At 55.6% G+C, this 27,000-nt stretch overlaps 1 protein-coding gene across 1 annotated transcript in view; it reads left to right on the forward strand.

The window, feature by feature from the left end:
• Positions 1 to 27,000, forward strand: part of GABBR1 (gamma-aminobutyric acid type B receptor subunit 1) — a 45,641-nt gene that overhangs the window by 17,886 nt on the left and 755 nt on the right. The window contains 23 exon segments of the mRNA XM_054051966.1: positions 1,575 to 1,649; positions 1,651 to 1,677; positions 1,965 to 2,038; positions 3,416 to 3,508; positions 3,510 to 3,579; positions 3,581 to 3,607; positions 5,444 to 5,686; positions 7,639 to 7,702; positions 9,896 to 9,931; positions 9,934 to 9,972; positions 10,062 to 10,085; positions 10,088 to 10,120; positions 10,123 to 10,212; positions 12,340 to 12,425; positions 12,427 to 12,489; positions 15,845 to 15,983; positions 16,062 to 16,139; positions 16,142 to 16,170; positions 18,928 to 19,020; positions 20,546 to 20,674; positions 20,770 to 20,898; positions 25,361 to 25,426; positions 25,429 to 25,509. Coding sequence (XP_053907941.1) covers positions 1,575 to 1,649; positions 1,651 to 1,677; positions 1,965 to 2,038; positions 3,416 to 3,508; positions 3,510 to 3,579; positions 3,581 to 3,607; positions 5,444 to 5,686; positions 7,639 to 7,702; positions 9,896 to 9,931; positions 9,934 to 9,972; positions 10,062 to 10,085; positions 10,088 to 10,120; positions 10,123 to 10,212; positions 12,340 to 12,425; positions 12,427 to 12,489; positions 15,845 to 15,983; positions 16,062 to 16,139; positions 16,142 to 16,170; positions 18,928 to 19,020; positions 20,546 to 20,674; positions 20,770 to 20,898; positions 25,361 to 25,426; positions 25,429 to 25,509 — 1,788 coding nt within the window.

Consider the following 27,000-nt stretch of genomic DNA (forward strand, 5'->3'; position numbering starts at 1 on the left):
CCCTCCGTGATGCCCTCAAACCCCCTCTTATGCCCTCAAACCTCTCTGTGATGCCTCAAACTCCTCTGAGATGCCCTCAAACCCCTCTGTGATGCCCTCCAACCCCTCCATGATGCCTCAAACCCCTGTGATGCCTCAAACCCCTCCGTGATGCCCTCAATCCTCTCTTTGATGCCCTCAAACCCCTCCTTGATGCCCTCAAACCCCTCCTTGATGCCCCAAACCCCTCTCGATGCCCCAAACCCCCTCTTTGATGCCCCCAAACCCCTCCTTGATGCCTCAACCCCTCCATGATGCCCCAAACCCCTCTTTGATGCCCCCAAACCCCTTCTTGATGCCCCAAACCCCTCCTTTATGCCCTCAAACCCCTCCTTGATGCCCTCAACCCCTCGTTGATGCCCCCAAACCTCTCCCTGATGCCCTCAAACCCCTTGTTGATGCCCTCCAACCCCTCCATGATGCCCTCAAACCCCTCCTCGATGCCCCCAAACCCCTCCTCGATGCCCTCAAACCCCTCCTCGATGCCCTCCAACCCCTCCCTGATGCCCTCAACCCATCGTTGATGCCCCCAAACTCCTCCTTGATGCCCTCAACCCCTCCTTGATGCCCTCAACCCCTCCTTGATGCCCTCAACCCCTCCTCGATGCCCTCAAACCCCTCCTTGATGCCCTCAACCCCTCCTCGATGCCCTCAACCCCTCTTTTATGCCCCTCAAACCCCTCTTTGATGCCCTCAAACCCCTCTTTGATGCCCTCAACCCCTCCTCCTGATGCCCTCAACCCCTCCTTGATGCCCTCAACCCCTCTTTGATGCCCTCAACCCCTCCTCGATGCCCTCAACCCCTCGGTGATGCCTCAAACCCTCCTTGATGCCCTCAACCCATCGTTGATGCCCCAAACCCCTCTTTGATGCCCTCAACCCCTCCCTGATGCCCTCAACCCATCGTTGATGCCCCAAACCCCTCTTTGATGCCCTCAAACCCTCCTTGATGCCCCCAAACCCCTCCTTGATGCCCTCAACCCCTCCTCGATGCCCCATCCCTCCTCGATGCCCTCAAACCCCTCCTTGATGCCCTCAACCCCTCCTTGATGCCCTCAAACCCCTCTTTGATGCCCCCAAACCCCACCTTGATGCCCTCAAACCCCCTCCTTGATGTCCTCAACCCCTCTTTGATGCCCTCAAACCCCTCCCTGATGCCCTCAAACCCCTCTTTGATGCCCTCAAACCCCTCTTTGATGCCCTCAAACCCCTCCTTGATGCCCTCAAACCCCTCTTTGATGCCCTCAAACCCCTCCTTGATGCCCCCAAACCCCTCCTTGATGCCTCAACCCCCTCCTTGATGTCCTCAACGCCTCGTTGATGCCCTCAAACCCCTCCTTGATGCCCCCAAACCCCTCCTTGATGCCCTCAAACCCCTCTTTGATGCCCTCAACCCCTCTTTGATGCCCTCAAACCCCTCCTTGATGCCCTCAAACCCCTCCTTGATGCCCTCAAACCCCTTTTGATGCCTCAAACCCCTCTTTGATGCCCTCAACCCCTCCTGATGCCCTCAACCCCTCCCTGATGCCCACCAGACCCTCGATGATCTGGACCAACGCGTGAAGGAAGCCGGTTTGGAGATCACCTTCCGGCAAAGCTTCTTCTCCGATTCCGGCCGCGCCCGTTCGTAACCTCAAGGTGAGGCCTAAAGGTCCACTTTCTCCTTCCCACCACCTCCTCCGGACAAAGACGGAACCACTTCGTCCATCCAAAGGCAGCAGCTCCACCTCGAGAGGTCCACGAGTCCAAATCCACCCCAGGGGTCCTCAACGTTGAGGTCCTCCTTAGGATCTCGGTGGAAAGGAGGATGGGAGAGTGTGGAGCGCTGGGTGGGAGAGGTCCTATGGGGTGGAGAGGTCCTACGGGTGGGAGAAGAGCCGTTGGGGTTGGAGAAGTCCCACCTGAAGGTGGTTTGTGTCCCTCAGCGCCAGGACGCCCGGATCATCGTGGGCCTCTTCTACGAGACGGAGGCCAGAAAGGTCTTCTGCGAGGTGAGGCCGTGGGTGGGGTGGGAGGAGAAGACTCCGGGGGGAAGAGGAGGTGGAATGAGGGTCTCCTGAATGGATGGAGAGAAGGTTGAGAGGATGGAATGAGGTTCTCCTCAATGGAAGGGGAGAAGGTTGAGAGGATGGAATGAGGTTCTCCTCAATGGATGGAGAGAAGGTTGAGAGGATGGAATGAGGTTCTCCTCAATGGAAGAGAAGAGAAGGTTGAGAGGATGGAATGAGGTTCTCCTGAATGGATGAGGAGAAGGTTGAGAGGATGGAATGAGGTTCTCCTGAATGGATGGAGAGAAGGTTGAGAGGATGGAATGAGGTTCTCCTCAATGGATGGAGAGAAGGTTGAGAGGATGGAATGAGGTTCTCCTCAATGGATGGAGAGAAGGTTGAGAGGATGGAATGAGGTTCTCCTCAATGGATGGAGAGAAGGTTGAGAGGATGGAATGAGGTTCTCCTGAATGGAAGAGGAGAAGGTTGAGAGGATGGAATGAGGTTCTCCTCAATGGAAGGGGAGAAGGTTGAGAGGATGGAATGAGGTTCTCCTCAATGGAAGGGGAGAGAAGTTGAGAGGATGGAATGAGGTTCTCCTGAATGGATGGAGGAGAAGGTTGAGAGGATGGAATGAGGTTCTCCTCAAATGGATGAGGAGAGAAGGTTGAGAGGATGGAATGAGGTTCTCCTGAAGGGGAGAAGGTTGAGAGGATGGAATGAGGTCTCCTCAATGGATGGAGAGAAGGTTGAGAGGATGGAATGAGGTTCTCCTGAATGGAAGAGGAGAGAAGGTTGAGAGATGAATGAGGTTCTCCTCAATGGATGGAGAGAAGGTTGAGAGGATGGAATGAGGTTCTCCTCAATGGAAGAGGAGAAGGTTGAGAGGATGGAATGAGTTCTCCTCAATGGATGGAGAGAAGGTTGAGAGGATGGAATGAGGTTCTCCTCAATGGATGAGGAGAAAGGTTGAGAGGATGGAATGAGGTTCTCCTCAATGGATGGAGGAGAAGGTTTGAGAAGGATGGAATGAGGTTCTCCTCAATGGAGGATGGAGAGGAAGGTTGAGAGGATGGAATGAGGTTCTCCTGAATGGGAGAGGAGAAGGTTGAGAGGATGGAATGAGGTTCTCCTGAATGGAAGAGAGAGGAGAAGGTTGAGAGGATGGAATGAGGTTCTCCTCAATGGGAGAAAGGTTTGAGAGGATGGAATGAGGTTCTCCTGAATGGGAGGAAGGTTGAGAGATGGAATGAGGTTCTCCTCAATGGATGGAGGAGAAGGTTGAGAGGATGGAATGAGGGTCTCTCAATGGAAGAGGAGAAGGTTGAGAGGATGGAATGAGGGTCTCCAGGATGGAAGAGGAGAAGATGGAGAGGGTTTCTCCTCAGGTCTACAAAGAGAAGCCTCTACGGGAAGAAGTACGTTTGGTTCCTCATCGGTGGGTACGCGGACAATTGGTTCCGCCTGAAGGACCGGCCATCACTGCACCGAAGCGGAGATGGCCGAGGCCGTGGAAGGTCACGTCACCACCGAGATCGCATGCTCAACCCCGAGAACACAGCCCCAGCATCTCCAACATGGTACGTGGTGGCCGCGAAGAGGACCTCCTGAAGGCCCTACGCCGTTCCTTTGGAGGTGTCTCCGTTTGGACACTGTTGTTTTTCTTCTTCTTCTCCTTCTCCTCCTTCTCCTCCTTCTCCTTCTCCACCTCCTCCTCCATCTCTCCTTCCTTCTCCTCCTCCATCTCCTCCTCCATCTCCTCCTCCTCCATCTCCTCCATCTCCTCCATCTCCATCTCCATCTCCATCTCCACCTCCTCCGTCTCCATCTCCTCCTCCATCTCCTCCTCCTTCTCCTCCTCCATCTCCTCCATCTCCTCCTCCTTCTCCTCCTCCATCTCCTCCATCTCCTCCTCCTTCTCCTCCTCCATCTCCTCCTCCATCTCCTCCTCCATCTCCTCCTCCATCTCCTCCTCCATCTCCTCCTCCATCTCCTCCTCCTCCATCCTCCTCCATCTCCTCCTCCTTCTCCTCCTCCTTCTCCTCCTCCATCTCCTCCTCCTCCTCCTCCTCCATCTCCTCCTCCATCTCCTCCTCCTCCTCCCTCCATCTCCTCCTCCTCCTCCTCCTCCATCCTCCTCCTCCTCCTCCTCCTCCTCCTCCTCCATCTCCTCCTCCTTCTCCTCCTCCATCTCCTCCTCCATCTCCTCCTCCTCCTCCTCCTCCATCTCCTCCTCCATCTCCACCTCCATCTCCTCCATCTCCTCCTCCTTCTCCTCCTCCATCTCCTCCTCCTCCTCCTCCTCCTCCTCCTCCTCCATCTCCTCCTCCTTCTCCTCCTCCATCTCCTCCTCCATCTTCTCCTCCATCTCCTCCTCCTTCTCCTCCTCCATCTCCTCCTCCTCCTCCTCCTCCTCCATCTCCTCCCCTCCTCCTTCTCCTCCTCCATCTCCTCCTCCTCTCCTCCTCCATCTCCTCCTCCATCTCCTCCTCCATCTCTCCTCCACTCTCCTCCTCCTCCTCCTTCTCCTCCTCCACCTCCTCCTCCATCTCCTCCTCCATCTCTTCCTCCATCTCCTCCTCCATCTCTCCTCCATCTCCTCCTCCTCCTTTCCTCCTCCATCTCCTCCATCTCCTCCATCTCCTCCTCCATCTCCTCCTCCTCTCCTCCTCCATCTCCTCCATCTCCTCCTCCATCTCCTCCTCCATCTCCTCCTCCTTCTCCTCCTCCATCTCCTCCTCCATCTCCTCCTCCTCCATCTCCTCCATCTCCTCCATCTCCTCTCCATCTCCTCTCCACCTCCTCCTCTCCATCTCCTCCTCCATCTCTCCTCCATCTCCTCCTCCATCTCCTCCTCCATCTCCTCCTCCATCTCCTCTCCTCCTCCATCTCCTCCTCATCTCCTCCTCCATCTCCTCCTCCATCTCCTCCATCTCCTCCTCCATCTCCTCCTCCATCTCCTCCCTCTCCTCTCCATCTCCTCTCCACCTCCTCCTCCATCTCCTCCATCTCCTCCTCCATCTCCTCCTCCTCTCCTCCTCCTTCTCCTCCTCCTTCTCTCCTCCTCTCCTCCACCTCCACTCCTCCTCCATCTCCTCCTCCATCTCCTCCATCTCCATCCTCCATCTCCTCCTCCATCCTCCTCCATCTCCTCCTCCATCTCCTCCTCCTTCTCCTCCTCCATCTCCTCCATCTCTCCTTCATCTCCTCCATCTCCTCCATCTCCATCTCCTCCTCCATCTCCTCCATCTCCTCCATCTCCTCCATCTCCATCTCCATCTCCATCTCCTCCATCTCCATCTCCATCTCCATCTCCATCTCCATCTCCATCTCCATCTCCATCTCCATCTCCATCTCCATCCCATCTCCATCTCCATCTCCATCTCCATGGTTCTCCTCCTCTTTCTCCACCGCAGACGTCCCAGGAGTTCATTGCGAAGCTGCAGAAGCGCTTGGGGAAGAACCCGGAGGAGACCGGGGGCTTCCAGGAGGCGCCCTTGGCCTACGACGCCATTTGGGCGTTGGCGTTGGCCCTCAACAAGACCTCCACGGAGCTCCTCAAGAAGGGCCTCCGCTTGGAGGACTTCAACTACAACAACAAGAACATCACCGACGAGATCTACAGAGCCCTCAACTCCTCGGCCTTCGAAGGCGTCTCGGTGGGTTTGGACACCGCCGTGGTGGCCTCTGAGCCACAAAGAGGACCACAGAGTCCTCAACTCCACCACGTTCGGGATGGGGAGTGTTCCTCAGGGCCTTCTGGAAGGGGCAGAAGTCCCTCAGGGCCTCTGGAAGGGGAGAAGGTCCCTCTTGGAAGGTGGAGAAGGTCCCTCAGGGCCTTCTGGAAGGTGGAGAAGGTCCCTCAGGGCCTTCTGGAAGGTGGAGAAGGTCCCTCAGGCCTTCTGGAAGGGGAGAAGGTCCCTCAGGGCCTTCTGGAAGGTGGAGAAGGTCCCTCAGGTCCCTTAGAGGTGGAGAAGGTCCCTCAGGTCCTCAGAAGGGGAGAAGGTCCCTCAGGTCCCTCTTAAGGTGGAGAAGGTCCCTCAGGTCCCTCTTAGAGTGGAGAAGGTCCCTCAGGTCACCCAGAAGGTGGAGAAGGTCTCTCAGGTCCCTCTGGAAGGTGGAGAAGGTCCCTCAGGTCCCTCTAGAGGTGGAGAAGGTCCCTCAGGTCCCTCTTGAAGGGGAGAAGGTCCCTCAGGTCCCTCTGGAAGGTGGAGAAGGTCCCTCAGGTCCCTCTGGAAGGTGGAGAAGGTCCCTCAGGTCCCTCTAGAGGTGGAGAAGGTCCCTCAGGTCCTCCGAAGGTGGAGAAGGTCCCTCAGGTCCCTCTGGAAGGGGGAGAAGGTCCCTCAGGTCCCTCTGGAAGGTGGAGAAGGTCCCTCAGGTCCCTCTTAGAGGTGGAGAAGGTCCCTCAGGTCCCTCTTAGAGGTGGAGAAGGTCCCTCAGGTCCCTCTGGAAGGTGGAGAAGGTCCCTCAGGTCCCTCTGGAAGGTGGAGAAGGTCCCTCAGGTCCCTCTTAGAGGTGGAGAAGGTCCCTCAGGTCCCTCTTAGAGGTGGAGAAGGTCCCTCAGGTCCCTCTTGAAGGTGGAGAAGGTCCTCAGGTCCCTCTAGAGGTGGAGAAGGTCCCTCAGGTCCCTCTGGAAGGTGGAGAAGGTCCCTCAGGTCCCTCTTAGAGGTGGAGAAGGTCCCTCAGGTCCCTCTTAGAGGTGGAGAAGGTCCCTCAGGCCCTCTGGAAGGTGGAGAAGGTCCCTCAGGTCCTCAGAGGTGGAGAAGGTCCTCAGGTCCCTCTAAGGTGGAGAAGGTCCCTCAGGTCCCTCTTAGAGGTGGAGAAGGTCCCTCAGGTCCCTCTTAGAGGTGGAGAAGGTCCCTCAGGTCCCTCTTAGAGGTGGAGAAGGTCCCTCAGGTCCCTCTTAGAGGTGGAGAAGGTCCCTCGGGCCCTCTGGAAGGTGGAGAAGGTCCTCAGGTCCCTCTGGAAGGTGGAGAAGGTCCCTCAGGTCCCTCTTAGAGGCGGAGAAGGTCCTCAGGTCCATCCAGAAGGTGGAGAAGGTCCCTCAGGCCCTCTTAGAGGTGGAGAAGGTCCCTCAGGTCCTCTGGAAGGTGGAGAAGGTCCCTCAGGTCCCTCTTAGAGGTGGAGAGGTCCCTCAGGCCCTCTGGAAGGTGGAGAAGGTCCCTCAGGTCCCTCTTAGAGGTGGAGAAGGTCCCTCAGGTCCCTCTTAGAGGTGGAGAAGGTCCCTCAGGTCCCTCTAGAGGTGGAGAAGGTCCCTCAGGTCCCTCTGGAAGGTGGAGAAGGTCCCTCAGGTCCTCTTAGAGGGGAGAAGGTCCCTCAGGTCCCTCTGGAAGGTGGAGAAGGTCCCTCAGGTCCCTCTAGAGGTGGAGAAGGTCCCTCAGGTCCTCTTAGGTGGAGAAGGTCCCTCAGGTCCTCTGGAAGGTGGAGAAGGTCCCTCAGTCCCTGGAAGGTGGAGAAGGTCCCTCAGGTCCCTCTTAGAGGTGGAGAAGGTCCCTCAGGTCCCTCGGAAGGTGGAGAAGGTCCCTCAGGTCCATCCAGAAGGTGGAGAAGGTCCCTCTGAAGGTGGAGAAGGTCCCTCTCAGCTCCGTGACCATCTCCATCTTCTCCTCAGGGTCACGTTGTCTTCGACGCCAGCGGCTCCCGCATGGCCTGGACCCTCATCGAGCAGCTCCAAGGTCAGTGCGAGGTTCTCCCCCTTTGGTGTCCACCATCCCACGTCGCGGCCCTCACGAGTGCCACCACCTCCCCCGCGGTGGGACAACCGCTCACGCGGAGCCCCTTTGGGCCACTGTGGTCCTCTCCAACCGTGGTGGGAGGGAAGGAGGTCCATTGTCCCCTCCAGAGGTCCATTGTCACCTCCAGAGGTCCATTGTCCCCTCCATTCTCACCTCCAGAGGTCCATTGTCCCCTCCAGAGGTCCATTCTCACCTCCATTCTCACTCCAGAGGTCCATTGTCCCCTCCAGAGGTCCATTGTCCCCTCCAGAGGTCCATTCTCACCTCCATTGTCCCCTCCAGAGGTCCATTGTCCCCTCCAGAGGTCCATTGTCACCTCAGGAGGTCCATTCTCACCTCCAGAGGTCCATTGTCCCCTCCAGAGGTCCATTGTCCCCTCCAGAGGTCCATTGTCACCTCAGGAGGTCCATTCTCCCCTCCAGAGGTCCATGTCCCCTCCAGAGGTCCATTGTCCCCTCCAGAGGTCCATTGTCACCTCAGGAGGTCCATTCTCCCCTCCAGAGGTCCATTCTCCCTCCAGAGGTCCATTGTCACCTCCAGAGGTCCATTCTCACCTCCATTGTCCCCTCCAGAGGTTCATTCACACCTCCAGAGGTCCATTCTCACCTCCATTCTCACCTCCAGAGGTCCATTCTCACCTCCATTGTCCCCTCCAGAGGTTCATTCTCACCTCCAGAGGTCCATTGTCCCCTCCAGAGGTCCATTCTCACCTCAGGAGGTCCATTCTCACCTCCATTCTCCCCTCCAGAGGTCCATTCTCCCCTCCAGAGGTCCATTGTCCCCTCCAGAGGTCCATTCTCACCTCCATTGTCCCCTCCAGAGGTCCATTCTCCCCTCCAGAGGTCCATTCTCACCTCCAGAGGTCCATTCTCACCTCCATTGTCCCCTCCAGAGGTCCATTCTCACCTCCATTGTCCCCTCCAGAGGTCCATTATACCCTCAGGAGGTCCATTGTCGCCTCCAGAGGTCCATTATACCCTCAGGAGGTCCATTCTCCCCTCCAGAGGTCCATTCTCACCTCCAGAGGTCCATTGTCCCCTCCAAAGGTCCATTCTCACCTCCATTGTCCCCTCCAGAGGTCCATTGTCACCTCAGGAGGTCCATTGTCCCCTCCAGAGGTCCATTCTCACCTCCAGAGGTCCATTGTCCCCTCCACTGTCCCCTCCAGAGGTCCATTGTCCCCTCCAGAGGTCCATTCTCACCTCCAGAGGTCCATTCTCACCTCCATTCTCACCTCCAGAGGTCCATTGTCCCCTCCAGAGGTCCATTGTCCCTCCAGAGGTCCATTGTCCCCTCCAGAGGTCCATTCTCACCTCCATTCTCACCTCCAGAGGTCCATTGTCCCCTCCAGAGGTCCATTCTCACCTCCAGAGGTCCATTGTCCCCCCAGAGGTCCATTCTCACCTCCATTCTCACCTCCAGAGGTCCATTGTCCCCTCCAGAGGTCCATTCTCACCTCCAGAGGTCCATTGTCCCCTCCAGAGGTCCATTCTCACCTCCATTCTCACCTCCAGAGGTCCATTGTCCCTCCAGAGGTCCATTCTCACCTCCAGAGGTCCATTCTCACCTCAGGAGGTCCATTGTCCCCTCCAGAGGTCCATTCTCACCTCCATTGTCCCCTCCAGAGGTTCATTCTCACCTCCAGAGGTCCATTGTCCCCTCCAGAGGTCCATTTCACCTCAGGAGGTCCATTCTCACCTCCATTCTCCCTCCAGAGGTCCATTCTCCCCTCCAGAGGTCCATTGTCACCTCCAGAGGTCCATTCTCACCTCCATTGTCCCCTCCAGAGGTTCATTCACACCTCCAGAGGTCCATTCTCACCTCCATTGTCCCCTCAGGAGGTCCATTGTCCCCTCCAGAGGTCCATTCTCACTCCAGAGGTCCATTCTCACCTCCAGAGGTCCATTGTCCCTCCAGAGGTCCATTCTCACCTCCATTGTCCCCTCCAGAGGTCCATTCTCACCTCCAGAGGTCCATTCTCCCCTCCAGAGGTCCATTGTCCCCTCCATTGTCCCCTCCAGAGGTCCATTCTCCCCTCCGGAGGTCCATTGTCCCCTCCAGAGGTCCATGGAAGGCAGAGGTGGTGGTGGGACAGCCCCGGTTCCTCATTGTCTTCTCCCCGTGGCTTTCCAGGAGGGGTCTACAAGAAGATCGGTTACTACGACAGCACCAAGATAACCTCTCGTGGTACAACAACGACAAATGGATCGGTGAGAAGGCGGTGGGACAGAGGACAACCCAGCAGGGCCTTCCCAGTGGCTCGGGAGGGCCTCATCGCCTCTTTGTGTTGGTCCTCCAGGAGGTTCTCCACCCGCCGATTACACAAAGTCATCACCACCTTTCGGTTCCTCTCCCAGAAGCTTTTATCTCCGTTTCGGTCTTGGCCTCCATTGGGATCCTCTTGGCCATCATCTGCTTGGCCCTCAACATCTACAACGGCCACGTCCCCGGTCAGTGGGACAACGGCCACGGGAGGACCTAAAGATGGGGGTGGGAAGGAGCACAGCTCCACCTCGGAGAGGGGGGAGGAAGGTTCTTCAGCTCCAAAGTGGTGGGAAAGGGCCTTCAGGTCCACTTTTGAGGGGGGATGGAGAAGGTTCTTCAGCTTCAAAGTGGTGGGAAAGGACCTCATCTCCACCATAAGGTGGTGGAAGAGAGGTTCCTCAGCCCACATTGAAGGTGGTGGAGAAGGTTCTTGAGCTTCAAAGTGGTGGAAAGGGGCTTCAGGTCCACTTTTGAGGGGGTGGAGAAGGTTCTTCAGCTCCAAAGTGGTGGGAAAGGGCCTTCAGGTCCACTTTTGAGGGGGTGGAGAAGGTTCTTCAGCTCCAAAGTGGTGGGAAAGGACCTCATCTCCACCATAAGGTGGTGGAGAAGGTTCCTCAGCTCCACATTGAAGATGGTGGAGAAGGTTCCTTCAGCTTCAAAGTGGTGGGAAAGGGCCTTCAGGTCACTTTTGAGATGATGGAGAAGGTTCTCAGCTCCAAGTGGTGGGAAAGGACCTCATCTCCACCATAAGGTGGTGGAGAAGGTTCCTCATTCTCCACCATAAGGTGTGGAGAAGGTTCTTCACCTTCAAAGTGGTGGGAAAGGGCCTCAGGTCCACTTTTGGGGGGTGGAGAAGGTTCTTCAGCTCCAAAGTGGTGGGAAAGGGGCTTCAGATCACTTTTGGATGGTGGAGAAGGTTCTCAGCTTCAAAGTGGTGGGAAAGGACCTCATCTCCACCATAAGGTGGTGGAGAAGGTTCCTCAGCTCCACATTGAAGGTGGTGGAAGGAGGTTCTTCAGCTCCAAAGTGGTGGGAAAGGGCCTTCAGGTCCATCTTTGAGGTGGTAGAGAAGGTTTCTTCAGCTCCAAAGTGGTGGGAAAGGACCTCATCTCTCCACCATAAGGTGGTGGGAAAGGGCCTTCAGGTCCACTTTGAGATGGTGGAGAAGGTTCTTCAGCTCCAAAGTGGTGGGAAAGGGCCTTCAGGTCCACTTTTGAGGGGGGGAGAAGGTTCTTCAGCTTCAAAGTGGTGGGAAAGGGCCTTCAGGTCCACTTTTGAGGGGGTGGAGAAGGTTCCTCAGCTCCAAAGTGGTGGGAAAGGGCCTTCAGGTCACTTTTGAGGGGGTGGAAAAGGTCTTCAGCTCCAAAGTGGTGGGAAAGGGCCTTCAGGTCCAATTTTGAGGGGTGGAAAAAGGTTTCTTCAGCTCCAAAGTGGTGGGAGGAAAGGGCCTTCAGGTCCACTTTTTGAGAGGGTGGAGAAGGTTCTTCAGCTCCAAAGTGGTGGGAAAAGGACCTTCAGGTCCACTTTTGAGGTGGTGGAGAAGGTTCTTCAGCCTCAAAGTGGTGGGAAAGGGGCTTCAGGTCCACTTTTGAGGTGGTGGAGAAGGTTCTTCAGCCTCAAAGTGGTGGGAAAGGGCCTTCAGGTCCACTTTTGAGGTGGTGGAGAAGGTTCTTCAGCTCCAAAGTGGTGGGAAAGGGCCTTCAGGGTCCACTTTTGAGGGTGTGGAGGAAGGTTCTTCTCCTCCAAAGTGGTGGGAAAGGGCCTTCAGGTCCACTTTTGAGGGGTGGAGAAGGTTCTTCAGCTTCAAAGTGGTGGAAAGGGCCTTCAGATCCACTTTGAGGGGGTGGAGAAGGTTCTTCAGCTCCAAAGTGGTGGGAAAGGGCCTTCAGGTCCACTTTTGAGGGGGTGGAGAAGGTTCCTCAGCTCCAAAGTGGAGGGAAAGGGCCTTCAGGTCCACTTTTGAAGGGGTGGGAGAAGGTTTCTTCAGCTCCAAAGTGGTGGGAAAGGGCCTTCAGGTCCACTTTTGAGGGTGTGGAGAAGGTTCTTCAGCTCCAAAGTGGTGGGGAAAGGACCTCATCTCCACCATAAGGTGGTGGAGAAGGTTCCTCAGCTCCACATTGAAGGTGGTGGAGAAGGTTCTTCAGCTTCAAAGTGGTGGGAAAGGGCCTTCAGGTCCACTTTTGAGGGGGGTGGAGAAGGTTCTTCAGCTCCAAAGTGGTGAGAAAGGACCTCAGGTCCACCATAAGGTGGTGGAGAAGGTTCCTGAGGTGTCGTGTGGTGGAGAAGGTCGATGGTGGACAGGTCCTGAGGAGGTCTTCTCCTGCGTAGGTACATCCAGAACTCGCAGCCGTACCTCAACAATATGACGGCCGTCGGCTGCACTTTGGCGTTGGCCGCGGGTCTTCCCTCTCGGCCTCGATGGACACCACATCCCACCCGGAATGTTCCCCCTCGTCTGTCAGGTAAGAGGACCTCCAGGAGGAGAGGAGGAACCTCAGGAGGTGCCACCAGGAGGGGAGGGATGGAGGAGGAACCTCAGGAGATGCCATCAGGGATGGAGAAATGGAGGAGGACCTCAGGAGATGCCATCAGGGGTGGAGAAATGGAGGGAGGAAACCTCAGGAGATGTCATCAGGGGTGGAGAAAATGAGGAGGAACCTCAGGAGATGGCATCAGGGGTGGAGAAATGGAGGAGGAACCTCAGGAAGATGTCATCAGGGATGGAGAAATGGAGGAGGAACTATGGGAGATGTCATCAGGGATGGAGAAATGGAGGAGGAACCTCAGGAGATGTCATCAGGGGTGGAGAAATGGAGGAGGAACCTCAGGAGATGTCATCAGGGGTGGAGAAATGGAGGAGGAACCTCAGGAGATGTCATCAGGGATGGAGAAATGGAGGAGGAACTATGGGAGATGTCATCAGGGATGGAGAAAGGGAGGAGGAACCTCAGGAGATGCCATCAGGGGTGGAGAAATGGAGGAGGAACCTCAGGAGATGCCATCAGGGGTGGAGAAATGGAGGAGGAACCTTAGGAGATGCCATCAGGGGTGGAGAAATGGAGGAGGAACCTCAGGAGATGTCATCAGGGATGGAGAAATGGAGGAGGAACCTCAGGAGATGTCATCAGGGGTGGAGAAATGGAGGAGGAACCTCAGGAGATGTCATCAGGATGGAGAAATGGAGGAGGAACCTCAGGAAGATGTCATCAGGGGTGGAGAAATGGAGGAGGAACCTCAGGAGATGTCATCAGGGGTGGAGAAATGGAGAGGAACCTCAGGAGATGTCATCAGGGGTGGAGAAATGGAGGAGGAACCTCAGGAGATGCCATCAGGGCGTGAGAAATGGAGGAGGAACTATGGGAGATGTCATCAGGGATGGAGAAAATGGAGGAGGAACCTCAGGAGATGTCATCAGGGATGGAGAAATGGAGGAGGAACCTCAGGAGATGTCATCAGGGGTGGAGCAAATGGAGGATGGAACCTCAGGAGAATGTCATCAGGGATGGAGAAATGGAGGAGTAACCTCATGAGATGTCATCAGGGGTGGAGAAATGGAGGAGGAACGTGGGAGATGTCATCAGGGATGGAGAAATGGAGGAGGAACCTCAGGAGATGTCATCAGGGATGGAGAGAGGGAGGAGGGAACCTCAGGAGATGTCATCAGGATGGGAGAGAGGGAGGAGGAACCTCAGGAGATGTCATCAGGGATGGAGAAATGGAGGGAGGAACCTCAGGAGATGTCATCAGGGGTGGAGAAATGGAGGAGGAACCTCAGGAGATGTCATCAGGGGTGGAGAAATGGAGGAGGAACCTCAGGAGATGTCATCAGGGGTGGAGAAATGGAGGAGGAACTCAGGAGATGTCATCAGGGATGGAGAGAAATGGAGAGGAACTATGGGAGATGTCATCAGGGGTGGGAGAAATGGAGGAGGAACCTCAGGAGATGTCATCAGGGATGGAGGAAATGGAGGAGGAACCTCAGGAGATGCCATCAGGGGTGGAGAAATGGAGGAGGAACCTCAGGAGATGTCATCAGGGATGGAGAAATGGAGGAGGAACCTCAGGAGATGTCATCAGGGGGGAGAAATGGAGGAGGAACCTCAGGAGATGTCATCAGGGGTGGAGAAATGGAGGAGGAACCTCAGGAGATGTCATCAGGGGTGGAGAAATGGAGGAGGAACCTCAGGAGATGCCATCAGGGGTGGAGAAATGGAGGAGGAACCTCAGGAGATTGTCATCAGGGGTGGAGAAATGGAGGAGGAACCTCAGGAGATGTCATCAGGGATGGAGAAATGGAGGAGGAACCTCAGGAGATGCCATCAGGGGTGGAGAAATGGAGGAGGAACCTCAGGAGATGTCATCAGGGGTGGAGAAATGGAGGAGGAACCTCAGGAGATGTCATCAGGGATGGAGAGAAATGGAGGAGGAACCTCAGGAGATGCCATCAGGGGTGGAGAAATGGAGGAGGAACCTCAGGAGATGTCATCAGGGGTGGAGAAAATGGAGGAGGAACCTCAGGAGATGCCATCAGGGGTGGAGAAATGAGGAGGAACCTCAGGAGATGCCATCAGGGATTGGAGAGAAATGGAGGAGGAACCTCAGGAGATGTCATCAGGGGTGGAGAAATGGAGGAGGAACCTCAGGAGATGTCATCAGGGATGGAGAAATGGAGGAGGAACCTCAGGAGATGTCATCAGGGGTGGAGAAATGGAGGAGGAACCTCAGGAGATGCCATCAGGGGGTGGAGAAATGGAGGAGGAACCTCAGGAGATGTCATCAGGGATGGAGAAATGGAGGAGGAACTATGGGAGATGTCATCAGGGGTGGAGAAATGGAGGAGGAACCTCAGGAGATGCCATCAGGGATGGAGAAATGGAGGAGGAACTATGGGAGATGCCATCAGGGGTGGAGAAATGGAGGAGGAACCTCAGAGATGTCATCAGGGATGGAGAAATGGAGGAGGAACCTCAGGAGATGCCATCAGGGGTGGAGAAATGGAGGAGGAACCTCAGGAGATGTCATCAGGATGGAGAGAGGGAGGAGGAACCTCAGGAGATGTCATCAGGGATGGAGAAATGGAGGAGGAACCTCAGGAGATGTCATCAGGGGTGGAGAAATGGAAGGAGGAACCTCAGGAGATGTCATCAGGGGTGGAGAAATGGAGGAGGAACCTCAGGAGATGTCATCAGGGGTGGAGAAATGGAGGAGGAACCTCAGGAGATGTCATCAGGGATGGAGAGAAATGGAGGAGGAAACTATGGGAGATGTCATCAGGGATGGAGAAATGGAGGAGGAACCTCAGGAGATGTCATCAGGGATGGAGAAAATGGAGGAGGAACCTCAGGAGATGTCATCAGGGGTGGAGAAATGGAGGAGGAACCTCAGGAAGATGCCATCAGGGATGGAAGAACGGAGGAGGAACCTCAGGAGATGTCATCAGGGATGGAGAAATGGAGGAGGAACCTCAGGAGATGTCATCAGGGATGGAGAAATGGAGGAGGAACCTCAGGAGATGTCATCAGGGTGGAGAAATGGAGGAGGAACCTCAGGAGATGTCATCAGGGATGGAGAAATGGAGGAGGAACCTCAGGAGATGTCATCAGGGGTGGAGAAATGGAGGAGGAACCTCAGGAGATGTCATCAGGGATGGAGAAATGGAGGAGGAACCTCAGGAGATGTCATCAGGGTGGGAGAAATGGAGGAGGAACCTCAGTAGATGTCATCAGGGATGGAGAGAATTGGCGGCGGATCCATGGGAGTCATGGGGGGTTGTCCACACTCGGTGGGTGGATGAGGAGGTCCGTGAGGTCCTTCTAGGGCCGTGTCTTTCTCTCAGGCTCGGCTGTGGCTCTGGCCATGGGCTTCAGCCTCGCCTACGGCAGTATGTTCACCAAGATCTGGTGGGTCACACGGTCCTTCACCAAGAAGGAGGAGAAGAAGGAGAAGAAGAAGGTCGGTCAGGAGGTGACCGCCAGGATGGAGGGAGGAGGAGAAGGTGGTGGCCTCGGTTCCCACCGCGTTGTCCTCTCTACAGACCTTTGGAGCCGGTGGAAGCTCTACGCCACCGTAGGGCTTCTGGTGGGCTTGGACGTGGTCACCTTGATGTTCTGGCAGACGTCGACCCCCTGCACCGCACCATCGAGGTCCAAAGGGGGGCGGTGGGAGTGGGCAGGGGGAGGTCCTCCAGGTGGTGGGGTGGTGGGAGTGGTCTTGGGGAGGTTCTGGAGGTGGTGGTGATGGTCTTGGGGAGGTTCTTGGGGTGGTGGTGATGGTCTTGGGGAGGGTTCTGGAGGTCTTGATGAGGTTTCTTGAGGTCTTGGGGAGGTTCTGAGGTCTTGGGGTGATGGTTGTGGTCTTGGGGAGGTTCTTGGGGTGGTGGTGATGGTCTTTGGGGAGGTTCTGGAGGGTCTTGGGGATGTTTTTGAGGTGGTGGTTATGGTCTTGGGGAGGTTCTGGAGGTCTTGGGGAGGTTTTGAGGTGGTGGTGATGGGTCTTGGGGAGGTTTCTGGAGGTCTTGGGGAGGTTCTTGAGGTGGTGGTTATGGTCTTGGGGAGGTTCTGGAGGTCTTGGGGAGGTTCTTGGGGTGGTGGTTATGGTCTTGGGGAGGTTCTGGAGGTGGTGATTATGGTCTTGGGGAGGTTCTTGAGGTCTTGGGGAGGTTCTTGAGGTGGTGGTGATGGTCTTGGGGAGGATTCTTGAGGTCTTGAGGAGGTTCTCGAGGTGGTGGTTATGGTCTTGGGGAGGTTCTGGAGGTGTTGGGGAGGTTCTTGGGGTGGTGGTTATGGCCTTGGGTAGGTTCTTGAGGTCTTGGGGAGGTTCTTGAGTCTTGGGGAGGTTCTGGAGGTGGTGGTCATGGTCTGGGGAGGTTCTGGAAGGTCTTGGGGAGGTTCTTGGGGTGGTGGTTTATGGTCTTGGGGAGGTTCTGGAGGTCTTGGGGTGATGGTTGTGGTCTTGGGAGGTTCTTGAGGTGGTGGTGATGGTCTTGGGAGGATTCTTGAGGCTTGAGGAGGTTCTCGAGGTGGTGGTTATGGTCTTTGGGAGGTTCTTGGGTCTTGGGAAGGTTCTGAGGTCTTGGGGAGGTTCTGGAGGTGGTGGTTATGGTCTTGAGGAGGTTCTGGAGGTGGTGGGTGAGGTTCTGGAGGTGTTGGGGAGGTTCTTGGGGTGGTGGGATGGTCCTTGGGGGAGGTTTCTTGAGGTCTTGAGGAGGTTCTCGAGGTGGTGGTGATGGTCTTGGGGAGGTTCTGGAGGTCTTGGGAGGTTCTTGGGGTGGTTGGTTATGGCCTTTGGGGAGGTTCTTGAGGTCTTGGGAGGTTCTTGGGGTAGTGGTCATGGTCTTGGGGAAGGTTCTGGAGTCTTGGGGAGGTTCTGGAGGTCTATTGGGGAGGTTTCTTGGGGTGGTGGTGATGGTCTTGGGGAGGTTCTTGAGGTCTTGGGGAGGTTCTTGAGGTCTTGGGGAGGTTCTGGATGTGGTGGTTGTGGTCTTGGGGAAGTTCTGGAGGTCTTGGGGAGGTTCTGGAGGTCTTGGGGAGGTTCTTGAGGTGGGTGGCGATGGTCTTTGGGGAGGTTCTTGAGGTCCTTGGGGAGGTTCTTGGGGTGGTGGTGATGGTCTTGGGGAGGGTTCTGGAGGTCTTGGGGAGGTTCTGGAGGTGGTGGTTATGGTCTTGGGGAGGTTCTCGAGGTCTTGGGGAGGTTCTGGAGGTGGTGGTTATGGGTCTTGGGGAGGTTCTGGAGGTCTTGGGGAGGTTCTGGAGGTCATGGGAGGTTCTGGAGGTGGGGTCATGGTCTTGGGGAGGTTCTGGAGGCCTTGAGGAGGTTCTTGAGGTCTTGGGGAGGTTCTGGAGGTGGTGGTTGTGGTCTTGGGGAGGTTTCTCGAGGTCCTTGGGAGGTTCTGGAGGTGGGTGGTTATGGTCTTGGGGAGGTTCTGGTGGTGTTGGGGAGGTTCTGGAGGTGGTGGTTTATGGTCTTGGGGAGGTTCTTGAGGTCTTGGGGTGATGGTTTTGTGGTCTTTGGGAGGTTCTTGAGGTGGTGGTTATGGTTCTTGGGAGGTTCTTGGGGTGGTGGTTATGGTCTTGGGGAGGTTCTTGAGGTCTTGGGGAGGTTCTTGAGGTGGTGGTGGTGGTCTTGGGGAGGTTTGAGGTGGTGGTGATGTCCCTTGGGGAGGTTCTTGAGGTCTTGGGGGAGGTTATGGAGGTGGTGGTTATGGTCTTGGGGAGGTCTGGAGGTGGTGATTATGGTCTTGGGAGGTTATTGAGGTCTTGGGGTGATGGTTGTGGTCTTGGGAGGTTCCGAGGTGGTGGTTATGGTCTTGGGAGGTTCTGGAGGTGTTGGGGAGGTTGCTTGGGGTGGTGGTGATGGTCTTGGGAGGTTCTGGAGGTGTTTGGGGAGGTTCTCGAGGTGGTGGTGATGGTCTTGGGGAGGTTCTTGAGGTCTTGGGAGGTTCTTGGGGTGGGTGGTTGTGGTTTTGGGGAGGTTTCTTGGGGTCTTGGGGAGGTTCTGGAGGTGGTGGTGATGGTCTTGGGAGGTTCTTGGGGTGGTGGTGATGGTCTTGGGGAGGTTCTTGAGTCTTGGGGAGGTTCTCGAGATGGTGGGTTATGGTCTTGGGGAGGTTCTGGAGGTGTTGGGGAGGTTCTTGGGTGGTGGTTATGGCCTTGGGGATGTTCTTGAGGTCTTGGGGAGGTTCTTGGTGTGGTGGTGACGGTGTTGGGGAGGTTCTGGAGGTGTTGGGGAGGTTCTTTGGGGTGTGGTGAGGTCTTGGGGAGGTTCTGGAGGTCTTGGGAGGTTCTGGAGGTGGTGGTGATGGTCTTGGGAGGGTCTGGAGGACCTGGGGAGGGTCTGGAGGGTCTCGGGGAGGTTCTGGAGGTGGTGGTGACGGTGTTGGGCTGTTCCTTCCGTCGGCGCAGGAGTTCACGAAGGAGGAGCCCAAGACGGACACGGACGTCTCCCTTCTGCCCCAATTGGAGCACTGCAGCTCCACCAAGATGAACACGTGGCTCGTGGGGTGCCACCACCACCTTCGGGGAGAAGGTATCCGTGGTGGGAAACCCACAGGGATGAGCTGGGGTGGAGGTCAGGAACCTTCCAGAGAACCAAGCGGAGGTCCAAGTGCTCAGGAAGGTCCATCCTGGACCGTCCATGGTCATTATTGGACCCTCCATGGTCGTTATTGGACCATCCATGGTCCCTGTTGGACCACCCATGGTCCCATCAGCCCAGATGAGGTCCCTGTCCCCTGTTTGACCCCAACTCGTGGTCCCACCACCAAGAACCGGTGGCCCCAGGAACCTTCTAGAACTCCAAAAGGGAGCCCCAAGGGATGGGTGGAGGCCCCCTATTGGACCATCCATGGTCCTTATGGACCTCTCCTCATGGTCCCACCACCAAGAATGGTGGGTCCAGGAACCTTCTAGAGCTCCAAGAGGAGGTCCACTGCTCAGGAAGGTCCATCCTGGACCATCCATGGTCGTTATTGGACCATCTATGGGTCGATAATGGACTATCCATGGTTGTTATTGGACCATCCATGGTCCTTATGGACCTCCTCCTCATGGTCCCACCACCAAGAACGGCGGCCCAGGGAAACCTTCTAGAGCTCCAAGAGGAGGTCCAAGAAGCCCAAGAAGGTCCATCCTGGACCATCCATGGTCGATATTGGACCACCCATGGGCCCATCCACCCGAATGAGGTCCCTTGTCCCGTTTGACCCCCAACTCGTGGTCCCACCACCAGGATGGTGGTCCATGGATGGTCCATTATCGCCCATAGATGGTCCAGTAATGACCATGGATGGTCCAGGATGGACCTTCTTGGGCCTCTGGACCTCCTTTTGGAGCTCCGGAAGGTTCCTGGGCCACCATTCTTGGTGGTGGCACATGAGGAGAGGTCCATAAGAACCATGGATGGCCCAATAGGGGCCTCCACCCATCCCTTGGGGCTCCTTTGGAGTTCTAGAAGGTTCCTGGGCCGCCGTTTCTTGGTGGTGGGACCACAAGTTGGGGTCAAAACAGGGACAGGGGACCTCATCTGGGCTGATGGGACCATGGGTGGTCCAACAGGAACCAGTGATGGTCCAATAACGACCATGGATGGTCCAGGATGGACCCTTCTTGGGCTCTTGGACCTCCTCTTGGAGCTCTAGAAGGTTCCTGGGCCACCGTTCCTGGTGGGTGGGACCATGAGGAGAGGTCCCATAAGGACCAAGATGGTCCAATAATGACCATGGATGGTCCAATAAACAACAGAGATGGTCCCATTAATGACCACAGAAGGTCCATTAATGACCATGGATGGTCCAGGATGGACCTTCTTGGCCTCTTGGGGTTCCTCTTGGGGCTCCAGAAGGTTCCTGGGCCACCGTTCCTGGTGGTGGCACCACGAGTTGAGGTCAAACGGGGCCCAGGGTTGGAGATCCCTCTTGGTTGGAGATCCCTCTTGGTCCTCCCGGTGTCCCATCCCACCCGGCCGAGGTCAGTGTCCCCTCTTTATGGACCTCAGGGCGATGTCCCCCCCCCCCCCTTTTCAGGGATCTTCTACGGCTTCAAAGGTCTTCTCCTCCTTCTCGGCATCTTCTTGGCCTACGAAACCAAAAGCGTCTCCACCGAGAAGATCAACGACCACCGAGCGGTGGGAATGGCCATCTACAACGTGGCGGTGAGCGGCGCTGCCCCCAACGGGGTCCTCCTCTCGTCTCCACGGTGGTGGACCTCCAGGAGCACGTGGTGGTCCTTCTCCTCCTCCTCCTCCAGGTCCTTTGTCTCATCACGGCGCCCGTCACGATGATCCTCAACAGCCAACAGGACGCGGCCTTCGCCTTCGCCTCGTTGGCCGTCGTCTTCTCCTCCTACATCACCCTGGTGGTCCTCTTCGTCCCGAAGGTGAGGAGCGTGGAGATGGGGAGGGGGGGGGGGGACAATTGGGGGCTGTGAGGCTTTTTGACCTTCTTGGAGGTCCTCAAGGTCCTGGTGATGGTCAAGATGGGTCAGTTGGGCACTCTGAGGTCTTCTTGACCTTCTTGGTGGTACTCAAGGTGGTGGTGATGGTCAAGATGGGGTCAATTGGGCACTATGAGGTCTTCTTGACCTTCTTGGTGGCCCTCAAGGTGGTGGTGATGGTCAAGATGGGGTCAATTGGGCACTATAAGGTCTTCTCCACCTTCTTGGTGGTCCTCAAGGTGGTGGTGATGGTCAAGATGGGGTCAATTGGGCACTATGAGGTCTTCTTGACCTTCTTGGTGGTCCTCAAGGTGGTGGTGATGGCAACAAATGACCACTATGGGTCTCCTCCTTCATTATGGTGGTCTTCAAGGTGGTGGTGATGGTCAAGATGGGTCAATTGGGCGCTATGAGGGCTTCTCCACCTTCTTGGTGGTCTCAAGGTGGTGATAATGAGGACAATTGGGCACTATGAGGTCTTCTTGACCTTCTCGGTAGTCCTCAAGGTGGTGGTGATGGTCAAGATGGGGTCAATTGGGCACTATGAGGTCTCCTCCACCTTCTTGGTGGTCCTCAAGGTGGTGATAATGAGGACAATTGGGCACTGTGGGGTCTTCTCCATCATTTTGGTGGTCCTTAAGGTGGTGGTGATGGTCAAGATGGGATCAATTGGGCACTATAAAGTCTCCTCCACCTTCTTGGTGGTCCTCAAGGTGGTGGTGATGGTCAAGATGGGGTCAATTGGGCACTATGAGGGCTTCTTGACCTTCTTGGTGGTCCTCAAGGTGGTGGTGATGGTCAAGATGGGGTCAATTGGGCGCTATAAGGTCCCTCCACCTTCTTGGTGGTCCTCAAGGTGATGATAATGAGGACAATTGGGCACTGTGGGGTCTTCTCCACCTTCTTGGTGGTCCTCAAGGTGGTGGTGATGGTCAAGATGGGGTCAATTGGGCACTATGGGCTCCTCCACCTTCTTGGTGGTCCTCAAGGTGGTGATAATGAGGACAATTGGGCACTGTGAGGTCTTCTTGACCTTCTTGGTGGTCCTCAAGGTGGCGGTGATGGTCAAGATGGGGTCAATTGGGCACTCTGAGGTCTTCTTGACCTTCTTGGTGGTCTTCAAGGTGGTGATAATGAGGACAATTGGGCACTGTGGGGTCTTCTTGACCTTTTTGGTGGTCCTCAAGGTGGTGGTGATGGCAACAAATGACCACTATGGGGTCTCCTCCTTCATTATGGTGGCCCTCAAGGTGGTGTGATGGTCAAGATGGGGTCAGTTGGGCACTATGAGGTCTTCTTGACCTTCTTGGTGGTCCTCAAGGTGGTGATGATGGGGTCAATTGGGCACTATGAGGTCTTCTCCATCATTTTGGTGGTCCTCAAAGTGGTGGTGATGGTCAAGATGGGGTCAATTGGGCACTATGAGGGCTCCTCCACCTTCTTGGTGGTCCTCAAGGTGGTGATAATGAGGACAATTGGGCACTGTGGGGTCTTCTTGACCTTCTCGGTGGTCCTCAAGGTGGTGGTGATGGTCAAGGTGGGGTCAATTGGGCACTATGGGGTCTTCTCCATCATTTTGGTGGTCCTCAAGGTGGTGGTGATGGTCACGATGGGGTCAATTGGGCACTCTGGGGTCTTCTCCATCATTTTGGTGGCCCTCAAGGTGGTGGTGATGGTCAAGATGGGGTCAATTGGGCACTATAAGGGCTCCTCCACCTTCTTGGTGGTCCTCAAGGTGGTGATAATGAGGACAATTGGGCACTATGAGGTCTTCTTGACCTTCTTGGTGGTCCTCAAGGTGGTGATGATGGGGTCAGTTGGGCACTATGGGGTCTCCTCCATCATTTTGGTGGCCCTCAAGGTGGTGGTGATGGTCAAGATGGGGTCAATTGGGCACTATGAGGTCTTCTTGACCTTCTTGGTGGTCCTCAAGGTGGTGGTGATGGTCAAGATGGGGTCAATTGGGCACTATGAGGGCTCCTCCACCTTCTTGGTGGTCCTCAAGGTGGTGGTAATGAGGACAATTGGGCACTGTGGGGTCTTCTTGACCTTCTTGGTGGTCTTCAAGGTGGTGGTGATGGTCAAGATGGGGTCAATTGGGCACTATGGGGCCACCAACGTCATCTTGGAGGTTCTCAAGGTGGTGATGATGGGGTCAATTGGGCACTATGGGATCTTCTCCATCATTTTGGTGGTCCTTAAGGTGGTGGTGATGGTCAAGATGGGGTCAATTGGGCACTATGAGGTCTTCTTGACCTTCTTGGTGGCCCTCAAGGTGGTGGTGATGGTCAAGATGGGGTCAATTGGGCACTATGAGGGCTCCTCCACCTTCTTGGTGGTCCTCAAGGTGGTGATAATGAGGACAATTGGGCACTGTGGGGTCTTTTTGACCTTCTTGGTGGTCCTCAAGGTGGTGGTGATGGCAACAAATGACCACTATGGGTCTCCTCCTTCATTATGGTGGTCTTCAAGGTCCTGGTGATGGTCAAGATGGGGTCAATTGGGCGCTGTGAGGGCTTCTCCACCTTCTTGGTGGTCCTCAAGGTGGTGATGATGGGGTCAATTGGGCACTATAAGGTCTCCTCCACCTTCTTGGTGGTCCTCAAGGTGGTGGTGATGGTCAAGATGGGGTCAATTGGGCACTATGAGGTCTTCTTGACCTTCTTGGTGGTCCTCAAGGTGGTGATAATGAGGACAATTGGGCACTGTGGGGTCTTCTCCATCATTTTGGTGGTCTTCAAGGTGGTGGTGATGGTCAAGATGGGGTCAATTGGGCACTATAAGGTCTCCTCCACCTTCTTGGTGGTCCTCAAGGTGATGATAATGAGGACAATTGGGCACTGTGGGGTCTTCTTGACCTTCTTGGTGGTCCTCAAGGTGGTGGTGATGGTCAAGATGGGGTCAATTGGGCACTATGAGGGCTCCTCCACCTTCTTGGAGGTCCTCATGGTGGTGATGATGATGATGGGACAATGGGCACTATGGGGTCTTCTCCACATTTTGGTGGCCCTCAAGGTGGTGGTGATTGGTCAAGATGGGGTCCAATTGGGCACTATGAGGTCTTCTTGACCTTCTGGTGGTCCTCAAGGTGGTGATAATGAGGACAATTGGGCACTGTGAGGTCTTCTTGACCTTCTTGGTGGTCCTCAAGGTGGTGGTGATGGCAACAAATGACCCCACTATGGGGGTCTCCTCCTTCTCATTATGGTGGTGTTCAAGGTCCTTGTGATGGTCAAGATGGGGTCAATTGGGCGCTGTGAGGGCTTCTCCACCTTCTTGGTGGTCCTCAAGGTGGTGATAATGAGGACAATTGGGCACTGTGGGGTCTTCTTGACCTTCTTGGTGGCCTCAAGGTGGTGGTGATGGTCAAGATGGGGTCAATTGGGCACTATGAGGGCTCCTCCACCTTCGTGGAGTGTCCTCAAGGTGGTGGTTGATGATGATGATGGGGACAATTGGGCACTATGGGTTCTTCTCCATCATTTGGTGGTCTTCAAGGTGGTGGTGATGGTCAAGATGGATCAATTGGCACTATGAGGTCTTCTTGACCTTCTTGGTGGCCTCTCAAGGTGGTGGTGATGGTCACGATGGGTCAGTTGGGCACTCTGAGGTCTCCTCCGTCATTTTTGGTGGCCCTCAAGGTGGTGGTGATGGTCAAGTGGGTCAATTGGGCACTATGAGGGCTCCTCCACCTTCTTGGTGGTCCTCAAGGTGGTGGTGATGGTCACGATGGGGTCAATTGGGCACTCTGAGGTCTCCTCCATCATTTTGGTGGTCCTCAAGGTGGTGGTGATGGTCAAGATGGGGTCAAATGGGCACTATGGGTTCTTCTTGACCTTCTGGTGGTCCTCAAGGTGGTGGTGATGGTCAAGATGGGGTCCAATTGGGCACTATGAGGGCTCTCCATCATTTTGGTGGTCCTCAAGGTGGTGGTTGATGGTCACGATGGGGTTCAATTGGGCACTCTGAGGTCTCCTCCATCATTTTGGTGGCCCTCAAGGTGGTGGTGATGGTCACGATGGGGTCATTGGGCACTCTGAGGTCTCCTCCATCATTTTGGTGGCCCTCAAGGTGGTGGTGATGGTCACGATGGGGTCAATTGGGCACTCTGAGGTCTCCTCCATCATTTTGGTGCCCTCAAGGTGGTGGTGATGGTCACGATGGGGTCAGTTGGCACTCTGAGGTCTCCTCCATCATTTTGGTGGCCCTCAAGGTGGTGGTGATGGTCAAGATGGGTGTCCAATTGGGCACTCGTGAGGTCTCCTCCATCATTTTGGTGGCCCTTCAAGGTGGTGGTGATGGTCACGATGGGGTCAGTTGGGCACTCTGAGGTCTCCTCCATCATTTTGGTGGCCCTCCAGCGGGAGATGACGGAGCCGTGGGTTGTCCCCGGCTCTCCTTGCAGATGCGCAGCCTGATCACAAACCGCGGCGAGTGGCAGTCGGAGCAGCAGGACACCATGAAGGACGGGATCGTTCCACCAACAACAACGAGGAGGAGAAGTCCCGTCTCCTGGAGAAGGAGAACCGGGAGCTGGAGAAGATCATCGCTGAGGTAGGTGGACCCCCAAAATCAACGTCAAAGCCACCGAGAGACCTCAGGTTGTGGGCGAGGGGTGGAGACGTCATCCAGGAGGGGTCAAACTCCAGGGTTGAAGGTTCTCCGTGGGCCTTTGAGGTGGCTCTGAGGGCTTCGAGGTGACCTTCGGGTTGGGTTTGGCTTCAAGAGGACCTTGAGGTGGCTTCGAGGTGACCTTCAGTTTGGGTTTGGCTTCAAGAGACCTTTGAGGTGGCTTCGAGGTCACCTTCGGGTTGGGTTTGGCTTCAAGAGGACCTTTGAGGTGGCTTCAAGGTGACCTTCAGGTTGGGTTTGGCTTCAAGAGGACCTTTGAGGTGGCTTCGAGGTGACCTCGGGTTGGGTTGGGCTTCAAGAGGACCTTTGAGGTGGCTTCTCGAGGTGACCTTCGGGTTGGATTGGCTTCAAGAGACCTTTGAGGTGGCCTTCGAGGTGACCTTCGGGTTGGATTGGGCTTCAAGAGGGACCTTGAGGTGGCTTCGAGGTGACCTTCGGGTTGGGTTTGGCTTCAAGAGGACCTTTGAGGTGCTTCGAGGTGACCTTCGGGTTGGGTTTGGCTTCAAGAGGACCTTTGAGGTGGCTTCGAGGTGACCTTCGTGGTGGATTGGGCTTAAGAGGACCTTTGAGGTGGCTTCGAGGTGACCTTCGGGTTGGATTGGCTCAAGAGGACCTTTGAGGTGGCTTCGAGGTCACCTTCGGGTTGGGTTGGCTTCAAGAGGACAAGAATGAAGGTGTTGAGGTTCCTCAACCACCTCAACGATGCTTTTGAGGTCTCTCAACCACCTCAATAGACGCTTTTGAGGTCCCTCATCACCTCAACGATGCTTTTGAGGTCCCCTCAACCACCTCAACGATGCTTTTGAGGTCCCTCATCACCCTCAACGATGCTTTTGAGGTCCCTCATCCACCTCAACGATGCTTTTGAGGTCCCTCATCCCCTCCAATGACGCTTTTGAGGTCCCCTCAAACACCTCAATGATGCTTTTGAGGTCCTCAACCACCTCAACGATGCTTTTTGAGTCCCTCATCCCCCCTCAACGATGCTTTTGAGGTCCCTCATCCACCTCAACGATGCTTTTGAGGTCCCTCAACCACCTCAATGATGCTTTTGAGGTCCCTCAACCACCTCAACGACGCTTTTGAGGTCCCTATCCCCCTCAACGATGCTTTTTGAGGTCCCTCAACCACCTCAGTGCTGGTTTTGAGGTCCCTCAACCACCTCAACGATGCTTTTGAGGTCCCTCAACCACCTCAACAGTGGTTTTGATGTTCCTCAACCACCTCAACGATGCTTTTTGAGGTCCCTCAACCCCCTCAATGATGCTTTTGAGGTCCCCTCAAACCCCCTCACGATGCTTTTGAGGTCCCTCAACCCCCTCAATGACGCTTTTGAGGTCCCTCAACCATCCTCAACAGTGGTTTGATGTTCCTCAACCACCTCAACGATGCTTTTGAGGTCCCTAACCACCT

This window comes from Cuculus canorus, chromosome 31 (genome assembly GCF_017976375.1).
Source record: "Cuculus canorus isolate bCucCan1 chromosome 31, bCucCan1.pri, whole genome shotgun sequence".
NCBI lineage: Eukaryota > Metazoa > Chordata > Aves > Cuculiformes > Cuculidae > Cuculus > Cuculus canorus.